At 38.6% G+C, this 14,113-nt stretch overlaps 1 protein-coding gene across 1 annotated transcript in view; it reads right to left on the reverse strand.

Moving 5' to 3' along the window:
- Positions 1-5,046: 5,046 nt before the first annotated feature.
- LOC127637021 (lamin-B1-like) overlaps positions 5,047-14,113 on the reverse strand; it is a 38,662-nt gene continuing 29,595 nt past the window's right edge. Inside the window, exons 6-11 of the mRNA XM_052117864.1 lie at positions 12,356-12,576; positions 9,211-9,436; positions 7,531-7,635; positions 6,648-6,767; positions 6,248-6,343; positions 5,047-6,157 (exon numbers count right to left, since the gene is read on the reverse strand). Of these exons, the coding sequence (XP_051973824.1) occupies positions 6,116-6,157; positions 6,248-6,343; positions 6,648-6,767; positions 7,531-7,635; positions 9,211-9,436; positions 12,356-12,576 (810 nt within the window). The 3' untranslated portion in view covers positions 5,047-6,115. The remainder of the gene's footprint in view (positions 6,158-6,247; positions 6,344-6,647; positions 6,768-7,530; positions 7,636-9,210; positions 9,437-12,355; positions 12,577-14,113) is intronic.

Consider the following 14,113-nt stretch of genomic DNA (forward strand, 5'->3'; position numbering starts at 1 on the left):
ACTCACCAAATCGTTGGATGTATGGAAAGATTCCGTCTGGAACTCAGTCAGAAAAGTTCATTCTTTGTTGAGATCTTTGTTGAGCTTGAAGTTTCAAGATTCAGGTGAGTAGCTCTATCCGGGTCACGGCACCAAAACTGTTGTAAACTTTTTATCCTTCTAGAGAGTGGGAAACTCAGAAGGTAAGACCAGGAGACTCGGTTGTATCTTCAAGCAGGATTCTTTATTGAGAAATTTGTGCTGTCAGCAGCTGCAGGGACCAACATCTAACTAAGGGAACTTTACATTGTAATTTATACATGCATTTAGAGGGCAGTGCTTAGAGATAGACACAAGGCACCCAGGTGATAACTTTAAAGCATGCAAATGATGTATACAGGCATAGGAAACCCACCCTAGACTCTAGATTGTTACCAGTCCTAATCCAATCAGCATAACTATTCAGATACAGAGATGCTAATCCAATCAGCCTAACTATTTAGACAACTGGGGCTGGGGCTCCAATAGCCATTAAAAGACAGAGGATGAGATTGTCAGTAGTCTGACTAATTTAATTTACAATAGAGAGAACAGAACTGGAAGGAAATCTCTTGCTGGAATACTCTTTCTAACAGCTGATATATTTATCATTTATACCTTAAATGCTAAATGCAGTCTACTCTACTTTCCCAGTTTATATATATGATTGTGTTTAACATTTTATAAATTTGTAATACAACAACATTTTGAAGCTGTATTATTTGTGTTAAAACTTTCACAATTTCAAAGGCTACATTAAAACACTGTATTTTTATAGCAAGACTAAGGAATAATTTATTAAATCACAAGGTTTAGAAAAAAAAGTAAACACATTGTAGTCCTTTTTACTAGCAGTCCATTACTCAATAGCTTATACGGTAGCATGTAGTGTATTTGTACTGTAGTTTACAGTAAAATCCTGCAAATATACCTTTTGTGAAAAAGTGCAAATAAACAGTAATTAACTGCTGATCCATTTGTCAGTATTTTACTGTAAAGGTAATAAAATAACAGCTTTATGCTGTATTTGCAAAGGATGGGTTAGGCAAGATGCTGTTAATTTTACAGTACCTTGCTGGCAACCCTGCTGCCAGTTCTTTACTGTTTTTATACGGGAACATTTTTAACAGTGCGGCAACGTATGATTCAGATTCAACAAAGTAAGCCTTTTTCCCTTCGTTGCGTGCTTTTTGTACATAAGGCCAGAGCAGTACACGGGATGCTTTTTCTTCTTTTGTCAGGTCTTCTCCAAAGCGTAGTTTGCATTCTTTGAGGTGGTCTCTGTTTTTTTGCACTCTTCCAGATGATGTCTCTAACCCAGCGCAGCGCAAATAGAATGATAATGACCCTTGCTTGACTCGACTTCGGCTTGCCTAATCTATGAGCTACATCCACCGCCTCACTCGTTTTTTCTGCAAGCTCAGGTACCAGTCCTTTGCAGATCTCCATCACTTTAATCTTAACATTCTCTGTTTCCGTTTCTGGAACCCCGTAGTGTCCGAATTCACTTGCTCGTTTTCCTTCCCTCATTCAAGTGGACTATATTAGAGGATAAATGTAGGGAATAATAAATGAAAGTATAGAGGATGATTTTGTGTACAGTAACGGTATACTCACCTTGATTATTGAATCTATTCGATAACTATGTACAGAAAAAAGTAGATAATACAGAGAAAGTTACTAGGTTACGTTCTTGTATTCTCTCTCAGTCAGAGGATGCAGTTAGTTTCAGATGAAGTCTCGAGACATTAGGCTCACGCAGTTCAAATGTAGCGCCACAGCCTGCTTGGCTCAATTGACCAATCAGAATTGAGTAATTCACAGAGCTGTGTAATAACGCATATTATTTGATTTTATTATTCTATAGGTTTTTTATTTTTAATAAAATTAACTACAAAAACATGCAATGAATTATTTGAATCATTTGACAGCGCTAGTTTTAAGTAAAAAATTGGGCCAAAAAAAATGTATATGGCCAAAAGTTTAAGAAAACAGAGTTATAATTGTAAGTGTATTGTCACTAAGGGTTTTCTGGGCCCTGTTCATTAAATTAAGTCTTGCAGTGTCTCGTTATGGCTTTCTAAAATGTTATTTGTTAGTTTTATAATCATATTATCTTAATATTTACCAGTTTTGATTTACACAGTATGGAGCTTTGTAGAAAATACAAGAAATTATTGAATGTACTAAAGTGTCTCTTGGAATAGCATTCACTTGTCAATATTTCTGAATGATGGCACCAGATCGGGTGCACATAATTTCACTGGTCATTGGGGTACTGTAATCTTTACTTCTTTTGTGCTCTTGCTCTCTTTTATCATGTTGCATCAACAAATAAGCAAATAGAATTTGAACTCAAATCTGTGTTTCATGTGCATCATAGCTGAATAATTAATGATTAACAGTTGTCCAGTGAAGCGTAACATACATACCTGCATCCTTTCTTCTTTTTACAGATGTTTCGCTGCTGTGTCGTTGGCATTATTGTCATCTGACCTCCATCCATCCATCCATCTTCAACCGCTTATCCGAAGTCGGGTCGCGGGGGCAGCTGCTCCAGCAGGGGGCCCCAAACTTTCCTATCCCGAGCCACATTAACCAGCTCTGACTGGGGGACCCCAAGGCATTCCCAGGCCAGTGTGGAGATGTAATCTCTCCACCTAGTCCTGGGTCTTCCCCGAGGCCTCCTCCCAGCTGGACGTGCCTGAAACACCTCCCTAGGGAGGCGGCCAGGGGGCATCCTTACCAGATGCCCAAACCACCTCAACTGACTCCTTTCGACGCAAAGGAGCAGCAGCTCTACTCCGAGTTCCTCACGGATGACTGAGCTCCTCACCCTATCTCTAAGGGAGAATCCATCCACACTTCTGAGGAAGCCCATTTCGGCCGCTTGTACTCGCGACCTAGTTCTTTCGGTCATGACCCAACCTTCATGACCATAGGTGAGGGTAGGAACAAAAATTGATCAGTAGATCGAGAGCTTTACCTTTCGACTCAGCTCTCTTTTCGTGACAACGGTGCGATAGAGCGAATGCAATACCGCCCCCGCTGCCCCGATTCTCCGGCCAACCTCCCGCTCCATTGTCCCCTCACTCGTGAACAAGACCCGAGGTACTTGAACTCCTTCACTTGGGGCAAAACCTCATTCCCTACCTGGAGTACGCACTCCATCGGTTTCCTGCTGAGAACCTCTATGAGAAGGTCATCTGACCTCTATAATGTCATTTCCATACATGCACCAAAGCTGACATTACAATTGTTGACCTTGTAGCCTATTATACTGATTTATTTTGCGTTTTCCCCACTGTGCTGGGAGATCATGGTACTAAATGCTTCATCACATGGTTGGACCACTTCAAGGGATAGTTTACCAAAAATGAAAATGGTCATTTACTCACCCACATGTTGTTCCATCACTGCATTAATTCATCTCTCTGGTTCTGTTTCAGCATATACACTCACCTAAAGGATTATTAGGAACACCATACTAATACTGTGTTTGACCCCCTTTCGCCTTCAGAACTGCCTTAATTCTACGTGGCATTGATTCAACAAGGTGCTGAAAGCATTCTTTAGAAATGTTGGCCCATATTGATAGGATAGCATCTTGCAGTTGATGGAGATTTGTGGGATGCACATCCAGGGCACGAAGCTCCCGTTCCACCACATCCCAAAGATGCTCTATTGGGTTGAGATCTGGTGACTGTGGGGGCCATTTTAGTACAGTGAACTCATTGTCATGTTCAAGAAACCAATTTGAAATGATTCGAGCTTTGTGACATGGTGCATTATCCTGCTGGAAGTAGCCATCAGAGGATGGGTGCATGGTGGCCATAAAGGGATGGACATGGTCAGAAACAATGCTCAGGTAGGCTGTGGCATTTAAACGATGCCCAATTGGCACTAAGGGGAATAAAGTGTGCCAAGAATACATCCCCCACACCATTACACCACCACCACCAGCCTGCACAGTGGTAACAAGGCATGATGGATCCATGTTCTCATTCTGTTTACGCCAAATTCTGACTCTACCATCTGAATGTCTCAACAGAAATCGAGAGTCATCAGACCAGGCAACATTTTTCCAGTCTTCAACTGTCCAATTTTGGTGAGCTCTTGCAAATTGTAGCCTCTTTTTCCTATTTGTAGTGGAGATGAGTGGTACCCGGTGGGGTCTTCTGCTGTTGTAGCCCATCCGCCTCAAGGTTGTGCGTGTTGTGGCTTCACAAATGCTTTGCTGCATACCTCGGTTGTAACGAGTGGTTATTTCAGGCAAAGTTGCTCTTCTATCAGCTTGAATCAGTCGGCCCATTCTCCTCTGACCTCTAGCATCAACAAGGCATTTTCGCCCACAGGACTGCCGCATACTGGATGTTTTTCCCTTTTCACACCATTCTTTGTAAACCCTAGAAATGGTTGTGCGTGAAAATCACAGTAACTGAGCAGATTGTGAAATACTCAGACCGGCCCGTCTGGCACCAACAAACATGCCACGCTCAAAATTGCTTAAATCACCTTTCTTTCCCATTCTGACATTCAGTTTGAAGTTCAGGAGATTGTCTTGACCAGGACCACACCCCTAAATGAATTGACGTACATCTGTATGTTTGGAAGACTAAGAGGGCAGTGTTCTGCAACTGCTACGGCAACAACAAAAACTTTGACAAACACAATTTGTCTTGAGGTATTATGTGAGAGTGGTGGCGTAGTGGGCTAAAGCACTGAGCTGGTAATCAGAAGGTTGCTGGTTCGATCCCCACAGCCACTGTGTCCTTGAGCAAGGCACTTAACTCCAGGTTGCTCCGGGGGGATTGTCTCTGTAATAAGTGCACTGTAAGTTGCTTTGGATAAATGCCTCTGGTTCACATAATACGTTTACATTTATGCATTTGGCAAATTATTCACTTTCGCAAGTTTTGGAAAGCTTAGTTTCTCCCATCACTACTGTACCTTTATAGTCCTTATTTAAAAGTCATTTTGGGGAAAAGTTGTCAATGAATAAATAAATGTCTTTAATGAAAACACTTTTAAATCAATCCTTTATTTGATCATTGCAAATATAAACTGTTGCAGCAAAATAATCAGCATGCGAGTGACAATCCACAATTCTTAAAATCAGAGGTTCATTTATAATCAAACGTATGCATAAGGCTAGTGTTTGTTAGACAGTACAGACAAAAACAGTGACATTTCAGCAATCCACTGACATGTTAGGCCATATCATATATATATTAAAAAAAAACAAGCGCTACAATAACAAAAAAAAGATACAGTACTGACTCTCGATGAGGTTTATTAGCTTTCTGCGATGGCTCAAAACCATCTGAGCTAAAGGATCATAATGGCTGGCAGTGTTTTCAATGCCCACTGGCATATTCAATGGCTTGAACAATGCACTTGTGCAAGTCTGTGGAGGAGACATTCACAACAGTGAAAAGAAACACGTTTTGGACCAAAAACGTCTCTTTAGTATTAATGACATCGGTTTGAGATTTGGCTGGTGTTTACATTCCACAATATTACACCTGAAAAAACACAACATTAGGTTTAACAATAAAGTAACTTCTTCAAACAATTGGCAATATTTCCTAACACATGTGACCGAGACAATCACGTCCCATATATTGTAAATGTTCGTTTGTAAGGTCTCGGACCGTCTGTCACCATGTACTGCTGAAGAGATGTTTTGGGTTCAGTCTGTGATCATGTAATTATTTACAAACAGCTTCTTTAAATAAAAATCACACTAATATTTCCAAACTACCAAGCAACAGTAATTTTCACTAAAAACCATTAGCCAACTATAAAAACTGGTCTATAAAAGAGACCTAAAAATGTCTTATAAAATAGAAACATGATATTAAAAAAAAAGTTAGTCACAAAACCTGACGTGAATGAGTCTATAAAAGGGGTTCACTCTCAGAGAACTTATTTATACAGGAAAAGAAAAAAATATTTGGTTCATTCAATTTTAAATTGATACAATAAATTCAAATGAAAAGCTAAAAATAAAGGACAAACAGAAAAGATCTTCACTCAGAAAACAGTTCAGAAAAACAGGGAGTTGAGCGGCAGCTCTGATTGGCTGTAGTGTGGATCACATGACAGAACATCCTCTCTTAGCAGCATGGGGATCACCCTGCACAAACACACAGCAAAACATGAAGTCATTTATCCACATCGACACATTCGTAATTCAACTGAAATGGATGAAGCTGATCTGTGAGACCTGCTGGTGAAAGAGATGCTCCTTAATGACTTCAGCTTCCCGTTCATCTTCCTCCTCCACTGCAGTCTTAAACACTGTACTCCTCACGGCCACTTCCTGCAAGAACAATCACGCTTCAGAACAGATGTAGTGCTGGACAATCTAACACAGAGAACACTTGAACGTTTCAAGTCAACATGAAACGCCATTTACATCCTTTTTACGTTGACACATTTCTGTGGGGAAGACTGGAATAACACGCAGATAAATCATTCACAATGGCCAATGTATTAAGAAAGAAAGAGTCCATTTGTAAGTGAGCTGTTATGGTATGACTATTACATTCTCTGGAAGACCTGAAGCTTTACTTCAGATTTGGTAGAATCAAATAATTGTGTTTGTAGTGATGGTGGCATCTCACCTCTCCATCTGGACTCATGAGAATTACTTTAATGTCCTCTCCGGTTCCCCACAAGTTCTGGTTCTTCCAGATCAGATCAGTGGGAGGACTGGAGCTCACACCCGCATTACACGCCCAGATCTGATCAAATCAATCAATAAAAGCACCGGTGAGGAGTTACATAGAGACTACGTGAAATGCTTCAATTAAGTGTGTAAAGGAGGTCAAGTCATCATGTTAAACTGAACAAATCTCTTCATTTAAAGCTCCAGAAACATTAAATGGAACGGCGTCTACACTTCCACCACTGGATGAACTTATGGCACTTGTACAGACCTGCAATCAGGGCTTAATCCTTTTGGACCAATTCATTTCCATGACTTAAGATATCTTGAAAGTGATTTTTAAGGATCATTTTGATTCAGACTGAATTGCCAATGAATCAAATCGGATCTATTTCTGAAACATTTCAAACAAATAACTGAAAGAACAGATTCACAAAATCACACATTGGCTTGAGTAGAGACTACACAAGCTCTAACCAAGAGAACATATATATATTTACTGTAGACATATCAAAGACTTCAGATTTCAGAACAGGAAAACAAAATCAACCATTCCCTGGTATTTCCAGGCTTTCCATGACTTTGGGAACCCTGTTGAGAGCAGACATCTAGGAAATTGTCTCCAATATTTGAATCACAGACACGCATGTCTCTTAAGCATCCTCTTTATTCATTCATTAAGTTTTTCACCAAATGTCTTGTGAAACTGTCTTCATCTGGCCAAGAACACACTTCTAAAAGACTGTTCATTCCTGGTTAAGTAAAGATGAAGTCCACCATTATTTTAACTGACTAACAGTCTGAGAGCAGATGACATCAGTGAAATGTGTGGTTCATACCGTAACTTTATGTCCAGCTTTCAGGACGTATTTGGCTGTGAACTTATATGTAGCAGAAACATCAGCGACAGTTCTGATGAGGTGAAATCCAGCCATCAGCTGATCCTGAAATAATCAGACACACAGTAGCGTTTTATTCAAATGAATCGCATGCAAAAGTAGTTCATAGCAAACAAACATTAAAACACCTCTTTTCTGGTGAATAAATATTTATTAAAGTTCACATGAAAATTCTCATAATTTACTCTTTTAGACCATTCTGCAGTCTCAAATTCGTATGACTTTCTTCTGCTGAAAACAAAGACATTTGGAGATATGATGTGAATATATTCACATAAGTTAATGGGTTCCAGCCCTTTCAAGCTCCAAAAAAAAAGTCTCCTCGGTGATCATTATTTCAAGCAATTACACTTCCTAGTGCTTGACGCATTCACTAGACGGTGCTACAGGACATGTAATTGAGCTTCATGATTTGAAGATTTATAGTGAAAATGGAGTTCCATTTTGGTCTGTTTCTCACCCAAAACTGTATCAATTCAGAAGACATGGACTAACTTTATAATGCCTTTTAGTCCTTTTTGGAGCTTGAAAGTGTTGGACCCCATTGACTTGTATTGTAATGATACATTCACATCAAATCTCCATCAAATATCTTTATATGTTCCACAGAAGTCAGTCTTACGAGACGGCATAAGAGTTTGTAAATGATGAAAGTGCTGAACGATGAATTAGCATTTTAGGGTGGACTATACCTTTAACATATTAGCTCTGATCCAAACCCCAGTGAGTTAGCTTGCAGTCTACGGCCTATATAGACAGCTCATTAATAATTAATTTAGTCGAGTCATAATTAACAGTTTGATGTTAGCCTTAAAAATATAACAAATTCAGCACACAAATATTGGTCAAAATAGTACATTTTAATTAGACACTTCAATAATGAATAATATTATATGAAATATAATTAGAAGTATTAATTAAATTCTTCAAAAAATATATAATTATCATCATTATTTAATCTGCGCGTTTTACCACATGGCTTGTTGAGCGCGTTACTGCGGAGACCTAGCACGTGTGGAGGCTTCACGCTATTCTCCACGGCATCCACACACAACTCACAACGCACCCCACAGAGAGCGAGAACTACATTATAGTGACCATGAGGAGGTTACCCCATGTGAATCTACCCTCCCTAGCAACCGGCCAATTTGGTTGCTTAGGAGACCTGGTTGGAAAATATATAATTATTATTATAATAAAAAATAAATATGAAATGATATTTACAAAATATTACATTGCTGTATTAAAATAATAAACTATTTAGATAATAAATGATATTCTAATACTTAAATGTTTCATTCAATATTTAAAGTATTGACAATTAAAGTTGGCAAACATTTTATTTATATTTCACACTTCAGTTTGTCACCAAGATGGATGAAATCCAAGATGGATGGATTTTTTCCACAAAGCTTGTTGAAATGCATTCTGGGATTGCCTTTACCACTACAGATACTTGAAATGGTGTCTTAGAAAATGTCCAAAACAAATAGTCTTAGAAGAGAGCATCATGTTGCTGCCCACATTTTGGAACAGCCCTCACGTCAGGACGGAGTGTGACTAGGAAGCTCACTCTGGTTGGGTCAGAGCTTACAGACTGTGTGGTGATGAGCGTTGCACCTGTTCAGAGTTGTTGTACAAGCGGATGAATTTTCCATCCACGTCAAGTTCATCGATACAGACGTTTCCAGTTGCGGCTGCTGAGTGAGCGATACTGATACTGCTGCTCGCCTCGGATTCCTCCACATCCACACGTTTCCTCTTCCCACGCGTGGTGCGAACGCTGTGACTGGAGGACGCGCGAGACACCGTCACACGAGACGAAGGACTGGGAGACAGCTTCAACCTGACACACAACACACAATGATACTATAAGTCTGTGTATGTGTGCTCTTGATTCACCAGTAAACATCAACATGTGAGACTGATGAGAACAACAACCTTAAACTAGATCAGTGTTACTCAACTGAGAATCAGTGAGATTCGCAGTTTGCGGTTGGGGAGGAGCTATCAAGCCGGACACTGTGCGCTTACCGTACTCTGCTGAACCTACTCCAGTCACGGAAGATCACGTGATGTTTGCATAAGAGGTGGAATTCAGATGCATGAATTTGACAAAATATTTAGAAACATTTTGAAAGGTTTATGTGCTGATTAATAGGTACAGTGCCTGTTGGGTGTGCAAGAAGAAAGTCCAATAGAAGTCTTTATTAATTTTATTGACAAAAAAGGAGTCAGTATTTTTAAATAATTTTTTATTTTTATAAAACATGTATATGATAAACATAACCTAAACAAAGCACTGTTATAAAAAAAGGATTTGTGAGAGTTTTTGCAGAACTGAAGGTGTCAGAATAAACACTTTGATAATGACATACTACTCTTATTTATAGTCTGACATTAGAGAAGTATTTTGTGAAGTACAGGGCTGGTGATTGTGTAATGATTACTAATGATTATCTTTGATAATCGACTAATCTAATGATTATTAGAATGATTATTCTGCGATTAATCATTAGCTCTTAAATGACTATTCAGCTTGTGCCCAGACTTAAAAGGTTCAATTAATAAACGTGATTACTAACAATAAAGACAAAATCATCTTTTAAAAATACCTCAAAATGACATTCACTGAATTAAAGGAAAAAATACTTTTATTAAGATTAATTCAGTAAAGAAATTCCTATTATCATCAAGTGTTTGTCTCGTTTTCCATTTAAACATATTTTAAAGTCCTTAAGAAAGACACATTTACTTGAGAAACAACTTCACCTTGCTTTCAGAGAAACTTGAACATAATTGAATTCGATTTTTTACTTGTTTATTCATCTGCCAGAGCAGTAAAGACAAAAACACACTTATATTCCAGATCTATTCTCTAAAAGCAAGTCTAAATATAATAATAGATTTATTATATTCATCATTCTCAGACAACAGATTCTTCTTCTGCAGCTCCTAAAGTAAACATATTTTAAAGGTGTTTTAGATATTTATATTGGAAAACAAGCCAAAACAAACACAAATCAAAAAAGTATTTAGTTGCGGTGTATAATGGGCAAAGACTCTCACCTTTCTGTTCACATCGACCCATCTTTAACTCTCAATAGAGCTGCATATCGCAGATTTTCTTCATAAGATAAGATACACATGTATTATGATTCAGCAATCATGTTATAATCCAACTGAAGCAAGCGTGCAACAGAGTGTGCATCAGTCGGTGCAGTTTCAATCTCTCTCCCTTAGATCGGGACACTTCACACGACTCATAGAAGCAGCGCTGACCGCACAGAGAAATGACCGTTTCAGCGTTTATACTTATTTAAATGTCCTGCTTCCTTATTATTTGAACTTTAATAAAGGCTGCATTAAAGATATAACGGTGAGTGTTTCCGTTAAAGACGCTCTGTCATGCAAGTTTTGCTTCAGTGGAACGGCAGCTCCAGCTCCGCTGTATTTCACAATGAGAGTGCTTCTGTATTTATTTACTTTGTATTTTTGTATAATTCCCTCTTACTTTGTGATGTACATCACCTGAAGCTGTTTTGAAGGTTTAGAGTTCATCTGGACTGTGATCTGTGTAATTCTTTCTCTCATCAATCAGAACTGCAGTGCTGCTCTCACACGCCATCATTACAGTTTAATGTGACCTCAAGTTACGTTAAATGAGAACAAACTATTTGACAAATGGAAATGTATTTTTTCTTTGTATTGTCAACGTTGTCAATAATGTCGACTAATCGTTTCAGCACTAGTGAAGTATGCAATTGCGAACAGCCCAAGAAACGTGTAACCTTTTGGCACTTTTCCATTGAACGTTACGGTTCGACTCGCCTCAACTGTACTCGCTTTACTTTTCTGAGTTGCATGTCCACTGCAGTTTAGTACAGCCTCATCGTGGGTGGGATTATAGGCTGATCGTCATAGTTGAAAAAGTTTTGGTCAGTTTGTGTCGTGTTTAAGATGATAAAACAACCGCTAGCTGTTAGATACTAGCTCATTGTGCTGCAAAAAAAAAACGTTGCTGCATGGTGATTTTACAGTGTAACAGTTAAATTGGCCTGGTTGTTTTAGAAGCAAGCATCCAGTAGCTGGTCAACTAAACTATACTCCGCTTGAAAGCTTCACTTTATTTAGAGTTAATGTAACAAAACGTACCATCCTCCATAATGGATCAACAGGGCACTCTCCCTCCCATTACTCGCCGGTTTAGATAGCGTCCATTTGGTCGAACCACTTCCACTTTTCCTTGATGGTTTTGTAGTCACTTAAGTTTTTTTTTTTACTATTCCCTACACTGTTGGTCCGGTGGTAGCAGTGTGTAGCCAACAGCTGAGACATCTCCCGAGACATTTTAGTTCCGCTCATCGCTAATGAGTGTTCCGTCTGCACCTCGTTTATTGACCACAGCCATTTCTTTTTTCACAATTCGAAAGTCACGTGAACAAACGATTAATGGCTTCCAAGAGCATGACACAATCTAAATTAATGAGACATTCAGAAACGGTAATTTTGCATATTGTTGGACATAATGGTCATGGTAAAATTAATAAACTTCAGTGTCTGAAGCAGAATTTTAGACAAAGTGGCGACCAAACACTACCGAAATTGTTCTCTGTAAAGTGTTTCGTCGCCACTTTGTCTAAAATTCTGCTTCCTGAAGCAAAAATATTAGAGAAGTACAGATCTCTATATTGATGTTAATTATATTCTAGGTCACCTCTAAAAAGGTCAGATTGTCATTATAAATGAATGGTGAAGGTGTCACCTCTCCTCCTCTCCCTCCAGCAGTTTCCTGTAAGCGTTAATCTCCATGTCCAGAGCCAGTTTCACATCCAGCAGTTGCTCATACTCGTCTAGCTGTTGCTGCATTCTTGCTCGGACCTCAGCAATTTCTCGCTCTTTCTCAGCCAGTAACCTGCGGCTCAAATCTTTCTCATGAGTGAGAGCCGCTTCCAGTTCACTTATGCGATCCTGCCAGCTATGAGCCTGAAGAGAGAAAAGAACTTGCATTACAGACAAAACACCGCTGCAGAAGCAGTAAACACACCGTATTCTCATATCAAAAGTTACTGTTGTTCAACCTAAAGCAAGAGGTCCAAACTTCTCAAACTGTGCTACCATGACAATGAGCTCAAAGTCTAATGAATTTGGGATTTGATACTCAATTGCACTTTGTGATGAAATGAAATCATGTGTTTTTAAATATTTGCAGGTATTGCACACAGTTCTAATTACTCCTGCAAGTTCCACTATCACAATGCACACATTAAATTTACTTGAGCATGTGGATGAGAATTAGTAAATTAATCTAAATAAATAAAAACAAATCAAATCAATAAATGTTGTCTTTCTATCAGACAGTAATTCCGTTAAATCAGCATGCTCTCATCAGGTTGAGTTTACTGAGGGCACACTGTGAGCCAACTCTTGATATTCACATAGTAAAGGAAGTGTGTTCTTGCAAGTTTGTTGAACGTCTGCCAGACCGTAAGCTGCAGTCTACATTGCAGTGTCACATCACCACTTGCTCATAATATAACTTCTGACGTGATAGGAAGAGCAAAATGCTACCAGAACTAGGGATGCACCGATCCACTTTTTCTCTTCCAACCAGATATAGGAAATCTATCGGCCAATCCCAATCAGATACCAGTGTTGGTTTTTGCATAATCTGTTTAGAATATCTTTACATTATTGTGTGGAATTTATTGGGTGTACTCTTTAATATGTAAAGAAACACAAACCTTTATCTACACATTATTTCATATAAATGTATAGATTATTAAGAAACATGTTATTATTAACAAGTATACTGGATAATGTAGCAGCAACATGAACAGTAATTCCAGTGTAAGTCATCAGTAGAAAAGAAACCAGTGTTTTATTTTAGCCTTTTTTTCTCTTTCAACTTGTATCTGGACTTCAAAGGTTTGTTGTAAGATATCAGCTCACTTTTCATTCAGTTATTTTTTGGAGCCCATTCAACTTAAATATTATCATAATATATATATATTATAATAGTAGTATATAGAAATATATCTCAATTGTGCACCTTTAACTTTTAAATCCTCACACTTTTATTTTGTCATTCTAAACTCTCCAGGAAGTCCTGTCTGTGGGCAAGTTCACAGTAGTTTAATTCACTTGTTCAAATTCTGGTAAAATGCTCCTCCGGTGTCGTTCTAAATGCATATTATTAATGAACTGAACTATTGAGCATCTACATTACGTAATCGTGAAAACTAAAGATTACAGCGTTCAATTTAAGTCTTCTGTTGCGTCAATGGTTTCTATTTACAAAGTGTTTTTGTAGCGGTTGAGTATTCTAACCCATCACCAACAGGTCCATTGAGCAATGAAACAGCAATGGCCAATCAGAGCCGCTTCGATTAGTCCTCTGTCCTATCTGTAATGACAACTGATCCTAATGCGCAAGCTTTAAACAATCTGAATGCCCAGATGCTTGCCTTATGTTCTAGCTCTGTTCGCGCAGCACACGGAAATAAATACAGAAGAAACATCA

The sequence above is a fragment of the Xyrauchen texanus genome, chromosome 44, assembly GCF_025860055.1.
Source record: "Xyrauchen texanus isolate HMW12.3.18 chromosome 44, RBS_HiC_50CHRs, whole genome shotgun sequence".
Taxonomy (NCBI): domain Eukaryota; kingdom Metazoa; phylum Chordata; class Actinopteri; order Cypriniformes; family Catostomidae; genus Xyrauchen; species Xyrauchen texanus.